The 7,740-nt window shown below is 35.5% G+C and overlaps 1 protein-coding gene across 5 annotated transcripts in view; it reads left to right on the plus strand.

The window, feature by feature from the left end:
• The window catches only part of LOC123713929 (transcription factor RFX3), a 31,735-nt gene extending 24,203 nt beyond the window's left edge, over positions 1–7,532 (plus strand). For 4 of the 5 annotated variants that reach the window (XM_045667816.1, XM_045667817.1, XM_045667819.1 and 1 more), the window contains 6 exons: positions 251–442; positions 3,132–3,242; positions 3,433–3,605; positions 5,316–5,472; positions 5,586–5,725; positions 5,815–7,532. In XM_045667816.1, the coding sequence (XP_045523772.1) occupies positions 251–442; positions 3,132–3,242; positions 3,433–3,605; positions 5,316–5,472; positions 5,586–5,720 (768 nt within the window). In that variant the 3' untranslated portion in view covers positions 5,721–5,725; positions 5,815–7,532. The remainder of the gene's footprint in view (positions 1–250; positions 443–3,131; positions 3,243–3,432; positions 3,606–5,315; positions 5,473–5,585; positions 5,726–5,814) is intronic. The other variant, XM_045667815.1, reaches the window with a different exon arrangement.
• Positions 7,533–7,740: the final 208 nt, after the last annotated feature.

A 7,740-nucleotide genomic window follows, 5' to 3' on the forward strand; every position in this document is an offset into this window, starting at 1 on the left:
ACCAGCTCCTCCCACTTGACTGCATCCCCTCTGCATCTTCTACCGCATTTACCACGGAGACTCTTAAGATTTGTTCGGATTAATGTCTGCAGCTGAGTTTCATCATCAGTCGTCGAGGCAGAATACGAAATTCCACTCATATCACCTCGACGCTCATCATTCCTCAACTGAGCGTTATTTATGGAAGTTTTTGTGTGCCGTCATGTGCATTAATGACCAAAGCAACAAGTCATCGAAATCTTTTTAATAGGCGATCCGTAACTTTGCTAAAAGCCTGGAAGGGGCTTTGGCGGGTGGGGGCAGTGGAGCCCCGCCGTTAGCTCAACGGGCCCAGAGCTCGGCAGCGGCAGCCTTGGCCGGGGCTCTGAGGCGGTACACTTCGCTTAACCACCTGGCGCAGGCCGCGAGGGCTGTGCTCACTAATCAGCACCAGATACAACAGGTATATGAAAAGATTTTATTTTATTTTTCATATAACTGAAACGTTATTTTTTTTAATTCCATACATATTTTTATATTATTTAATATTTCTAATTATGTATATATAGGAAATAATTACTCCGTATAATTACATAGTGTTTTTCGAAAGGTTTTTTTAACTTTTATTATTTCTTATACTTCTAAAAGTAATATAAAATAATAATTACATATTATATGTTCGGTTCCCATGTCATCGGGGTTGCTATATATAATAGAGGATTTTATTTATACTCTATGTACAGCTTTCTAGCTAGTGGACTGTGTGTGTTTAATCTTTATATGTATTGTATGTCAGGAGTATCTGAATTGTATATGTAATGTATGTCTGAGCAAGCTGCACTAGATAACTAAATATATGAGAAAGTGAGATGTAAGAACCTAGCAACCCTACAGATCCATGAGCCCTACAGAGGTACCCTAACACTTAAATAGTCAATATATAAATAAGTACGGGATGTCTGCCTACGGGTAGGATCAAAGGTTCGAGGTGGTGGGATTATCTCAAAGCTAGCGGGCAGGCTCACCACGATAATTAAGGGCTTGAAGTAGTCTTCGCCACTTTAAGAGGAATCAGAGCAATATTAAAATCTGATTTATTGTCCAAAGACAATATCTTAAATACTACTTACACCTATTCACATAATATTATTTAGAGAGCTGTTAGTGTATGCGCAATACAGCCTTCAGCTATTAACATTTGGGAACACACGTGAGCCATGTCAGCAATTGATCAATATTCGAAAAAAATATAATTCAAAATTACTGTTCAGCTAATAATATTTGGAACACACTTGAGCCGTGTCAGCAATTGATCAATATTCGAAAAAAATATAATTCAAAATTACTGTTCAGCTAATAATATTTGGAACACACTTGAGCCGTGTCAGCAATTGATCAATATTCGAAAAAAATATAATTCAAAATTACTGTTCAGCTTATAATATTTGGAACACACTTGAGCCGTGTCAGCAATTGATCAATATTCGAAAAAAATATAATTCAAAATTACTGTTCAGCTAATAATATTTGGAACACACTTGAGCCGTGTCAGCAATTGATCAATATTCGAAAAAAATATAATTCAAAATTACTGTTCAGCTTATAATATTTGGAACACACTTGAGCCGTGTCAGCAATTGATCAATATTCGAAAAAAATATAATTCAAAATTACTGTTCAGCTAATAATATTTGGAACACACTTGAGCCGTGTCAGCAATTGATCAATATTCGAAAAAAATATAATTCAAAATTACTGTTCAGCTTATAATATTTGGAACACACTTGAGCCGTGTCAGCAATTGATCAATATTCGAAAAAAATATAATTCAAAATTACTGTTCAGCTAATAATATTTGGAACACACTTGAGCCGTGTCAGCAATTGATCAATATTCGAAAAAAATATAATTCAAAATTACTGTTCAGCTAATAATATTTGGAACACACTTGAGCCGTGTCAGCAATTGATCAATATTCGAAAAAAATATAATTCAAAATTACTGTTCAGCTTATAATATTTGGAACACACTTGAGCCGTGTCAGCAATTGATCAATATTCGAAAAAAATATAATTCAAAATTACTTGTCAGCTAATAATATTTGGGAACACACGTGAGCCATGTCAGCAATTGATCAATATTCGAAAAAAATATAATTCAAAATTACTGTTCAGCTAATAATATTTGGAACACACTTGAGCCGTGTCAGCAATTGATCAATATTCGAAAAAAATATAATTCAAAATTACTGTTCAGCTAATAATATTTGGAACACACTTGAGCCGTGTCAGCAATTGATCAATATTCGAAAAAAATATAATTCAAAATTACTGTTCAGCTAATAATATTTGGAACACACTTGAGCCGTGTCAGCAATTGATCAATATTCGAAAAAAATATAATTCAAAATTACTGTTCAGCTAATAATATTTGGAACACACTTGAGCCGTGTCAGCAATTGATCAATATTCGAAAAAAATATAATTCAAAATTACTGTTCAGCTAATAATATTTGGAACACACTTGAGCCGTGTCAGCAATTGATCAATATTCGAAAAAAATATAATTCAAAATTACTGTTCAGCTAATAATATTTGGAACACACTTGAGCCGTGTCAGCAATTGATCAATATTCGAAAAAAATATAATTCAAAATTACTGTTCAGCTAATAATATTTGGAACACACTTGAGCCGTGTCAGCAATTGATCAATATTCGAAAAAAATATAATTCAAAATTACTGTTCAGCTAATAATATTTGGAACACACTTGAGCCGTGTCAGCAATTGATCAATATTCGAAAAAAATATAATTCAAAATTACTGTTCAGCTAATAATATTTGGAACACACTTGAGCCGTGTCAGCAATTGATCAATATTCGAAAAAAATATAATTCAAAATTACTGTTCAGCTAATAATATTTGGGAACACACGTGAGCAGTTGGTCAATGTTCAAATGAAATCTAAACACTATATATTCACTGGAATCTAATCACTCGCGTACAACAATTGAATATTAGCGAAATAATGAAATGTTAATTGCTATGTAAAAAAATAAATGCAACGTAACACTTGAAGAGAGTGCCTACGTCTGGCTATACTCTCTGGGCGTAAGGATTAAGGAAATCTGTCATATCTCTTGGTATTTCAGATGGTGTCAGACCTGAGTCGCGTGGACTTTCGCGTGGTCCGCGAGCAAGCGGGCTGGGCGTGCGCCTGCGGCTCTACTCCCGCAGCCCATAAGCTGGAAGCTGATTTTAAGGTGATTTAATACGTTATACGAATAGTTATAAGAAAAGTATAGACATACCATGTCAGTCCACAAGGGCGTATAATGAAAGACAATAATTATATATTGATTAGTATTGTCTTAGAATTATGTAAAATAATTATAAGTTTATAATAAAAGCTTAAAAAAGTGTTTTCTTTATATATATTAATTATTGTTCCAGGCAACATTGGGCCGCGGCGCAACACTAGAGCAATGGGCGTCGTGGCTCGAGGCGTGCGTCCGGGACGCCTTAGCGCCGCACGTGGGACGTCCGGACTACACGCCGCGCGCGAGGCGACTGCTGCTCGACTGGTCTTTTTACTCCTCGCTCGTTATACGCGAGTTGACGTTGAGGTATATGAGGGTAGTTTGACCCTGAGATATTTTTAAAAGCTAATTTTCATATTTTTCATACACATTGTTTAATGAAATTTCAATATTGTTACGAGCAAGATGTAAGCAGATAGGTTTGCCACCCGTACTTTATAATGGAGCATTGTTATTTCAGCTAATCGCACTCTATACTTTATGAGATCAACGTACACATAAATATTTTGTCTCTCATGATAACATTCATAACATTTAACTAACGAAACATACACACAAAATAATAATAATAATAATAATCAACAAAGGAAAATAACAAAAAATAGTATATAAATAAGTGTGTGTGTTGTAGTTGTAACTGGCCCTGGCTCAGCATTATGCGTGGAGCAGACGGGTTCCACGGAGTGTTCAGAGTTGTTCCGATTTATACCTTAACCTCATCATCAGTCGTCGAGACCTCGACGTCTGTCGTTGCATTTTGCGTTTTTGAGGCACTACGCCTGTCGCCGTATTTCCTTACCAATTCGACTTAGTCCTTCAAAGAGTTCTTAAAAGGTCGACATCTTGAGAGCCTTCTGGCAATATGAATGTCCAAAGGCCAACATCTTGTGAGCCTTCTGGCAATATGAATGTCCATAGGCCAACATCTTGTGAGCCTTCTGGCAATATGAATGTCCAACGGCCAACATCTTGTGAGCCTTCTGGCAATATGAATGTCCAAAGGCCAACATCTTGTGAGCCTTCTGGCAATATGAATGTCCAAAGGCCAACAACATCTTGTGAGCCTTCTGGCAATATGAATGTCCAAAGGCCAACATCTTGTGAGCCTTCTGGCAATATGAATGTCCAAAGGCCAACATCTTGTGAGCCTTCTGGCAATATGAATGTCCAAAGGCCAACATCTTGTGAGCCTTCTGGCAATATGAATGTCCATAGGCCAACATCTTGTGAGCCTTCTAGCAATATGAATGTCCAAAGGCCAACATCTTGTGAGCCGCCGTTTGCCCCGTTTCATAAAAAATATATAACTTTATATCGATAACAGCGTAAAATTATTAAAAACTCAAAATTTAATCATTTAACAAATAGGAATACACAAGACTAATAGACAATAGAATATTTAGAGTACATGAGTGGGACATGACAACTTTTCACGGAATATATTTTAATGACGTCATTCTACCTAACGTGTATATTTTTTCCATGTCTGATGCATTCCAATCATAAGGTATTTGAATTCGCAGTGTTGAAATGGTTTTCATAAACAATTCTTGATCGAATTTGTCATAGTTTATTATGTGTTTACTTGGAGTTCAGTTTCATTTCAGTAACGTCTAAACTAAACTAGAATTATTACATAAATAAACTATAATTTAAAAAAGGGTTTAAGATCACCTTATTTCTTAGGAGAGATTTTTATGAAATACTTCTAGTTTATTGTGAGATAGATTTCCTCAAACTTTATATGAATTTTAATATATATATAATTTTAAATGTGGGTAGTTTGAGTATGCACATGCTTTTTCTATGAAAGTCTGAGTTGATGACCGAAATCTGGTATGAAAGTACCCACATTTTAAAGCCATTTAAAAATTCTTTTGAAACTTGCTAAACTTAAAATGTGGGTAGGTGGTAGTATCCACAATTGGTATTTTTATGTATTTTTGCGAAAATGTTTTTTTTATTATTAACACATATGTAAACGAGCACAAGACAGATAGCGCACGTAGTGTGTAGGTTCACAGACGACGGTGTTGTTCGCAGATCGGCAGCGTCCTTTGGCTCATTCCACCTGATCCGTCTGCTCTACGACGAGTACGTGGCCTTTCTCATCGAGAAACGGGTGGCGGCCCATCGCGGGGAGCCGCCTATCGCAGTGATGCAGCGGGCTTTGGTATGACGATTAATTGATTGCTTTGAGGTTTTAAACTTTAGGTTTCTATGACCTCGTAATTGTTATATTCGCTATAACCAGAGCCTTTGCTTCTACTACGAGATCGTTTTCAGGACGATGATGACGAGTTGCCCGAAGAGGTGTCCCGCGAGGAGGAGCTGGAGGGGGAGGGGGAGTGGGAGTGGGGAGAGGAAGAGGAGGACGAAGAGGACGAGGGCGAGCCAAAGAGGGCGCGCCTCGATGAATAGCTAGGGTCAGTATAATTGTCTTTGGGCGTGTCTTCTTATCTTTGCCTTAAGAGGCATTAAGTTTATTAAATTTAATATTTATTTTTCTTTACAGATTTCCCGATTTTCTTTGCTTGCCTATTTTGTGAGCGATATGTGTATTTGTGCAATTTTAAGTTAGAACACAGAAATTATTTAGAATTATATAAATTTCAATCTTCTTAAAGCATTTCGATTAAGCTTTCACAGTAGTGACTGCTTTGACATAGACATATTTCTGCGTTTAAACCATTTTGACTAAGGTTTTTTTAATTAATTTTAAAAAAGCATTGAATGGCAAACTTCTCATGAAAATCGTGACACGAATAAAACACTTTGGTAGATTCGTTTAGATAAAAGATTCGAAAAAATTGTAGATTTGTGTCATACGATGGCTTCACAGATATACATGTATTTAATAATTATATTGTTTGTGGGTAGTTATAAAATATAAGATTTCTAGTCGTCTACCTTCGCAGGTTTTGTATAAATTGTATGTGTACGGGTAAGCAAAATTTGACAAAAATAAGTTTGCTATACCTAAATATAAGAATTTGTGTGTTTCGATTCTCATTATTCGCTACTAGTTATACTATAACAATTAATGGGAATGGAAGGTTAATCTTGGTACAGCAAGTGTCAAGCGTGCCCTAATTATAAACTGAGTCACAAATATAAAGTGAGACACAAGTATAAAGTGAGACACAAGTATAAAGTGAGACACAAGTATAAAGTGAGACACAAGTATAAAGTGAGACACAAGTATAAAGTGAGACACAAGTATAAAGTGAGACACAAGTATAAAGTGAGACACAAGTATAAAGTGAGACACAAGTATAAAGTGAGACACAAGTATAAAGTGAGACACAAGTATAAAGTGAGACAAGCGTCATGTCAGTCAAGACTATAAATTGGGACAGGAGTATAATATGAGACACAATTATAAAGCTAGTCGCAAGTATAATGTGGGACACAATTATAAAGTGAGACAGGAGTATAATGTGAGACACAAGTATAAAGTGAGACAAGCGTCATGTCAGTCAAGACTATAAATTGGGACAGGAGTATAATATGAGACACAATTATAAAGCTAGTCGCAAGTATAATGTGGGACACAATTATAAAGTGAGACACAAGTATAAAATGAGACACAAGTATAAAGTGAGACAAGCGTCATGTCAGTCAAGACTATAAATTGGGACAGGAGTATAATATGAGACACAATTATAAAGCTAGTCGCAAGTATAATGTGGGACACAATTATAAAGTGAGACACAAGTATAAAATGAGACACAAGTATAAAGTGAGACAAGCGTCATGTCAGTCAAGACTATAAATTGGGACAGGAGTATAATATGAGACACAATTATAAAGCTAGTCGCAAGTATAATGTGGGACACAATTATAAAGTGAGACAGGATTATAATGTGAGACACAAGAATAAAGTGAGACAAGCGTCATGTCAGTCAAGACTATAAATTGGGACAGGAGTATAATATGAGATACAATTATAAAGCTAGTCGCAAGTATAATGTGGGACACAATTATAAAGTGAGACAGAATTATAATGTGAGACAAAAGAAGAAAGAGTGCTGCAAGTATTAATCGAGTTCTTGGTTTATACACGTGTCGTAAGTATAAGTATAATTTTTGAAAAAATACAGTTTAAAATAAAACGGAAATCCCTTCCAATCTCATTTTTCTATTCCGATTAAAGTATTTGCCATCAGTAGCGAATAATTCTGAGATGTTATTTTGTCAAAAATGTAATTAAATACCTTTGGGAACACCGTTCTTGGCATTTATTTTTTGAACCAAAGATTACACAATAGCACAAAGTATGTGTAGTTTTGTGTATATTGTGGTAATGGTTACGCTCGGTTCCTATATCGTACTAATCGTCATTGCTACGAATAGATTTATTTTCACTTTTGAAAGAATCTTTTCTAGAGAAAGTTACTCACGCTCGGTTCATGTTTCCATAATATTGTCTACCAATTGT

This window comes from Pieris brassicae, chromosome 9 (assembly GCF_905147105.1).
Source record: "Pieris brassicae chromosome 9, ilPieBrab1.1, whole genome shotgun sequence".
Taxonomy (NCBI): domain Eukaryota; kingdom Metazoa; phylum Arthropoda; class Insecta; order Lepidoptera; family Pieridae; genus Pieris; species Pieris brassicae.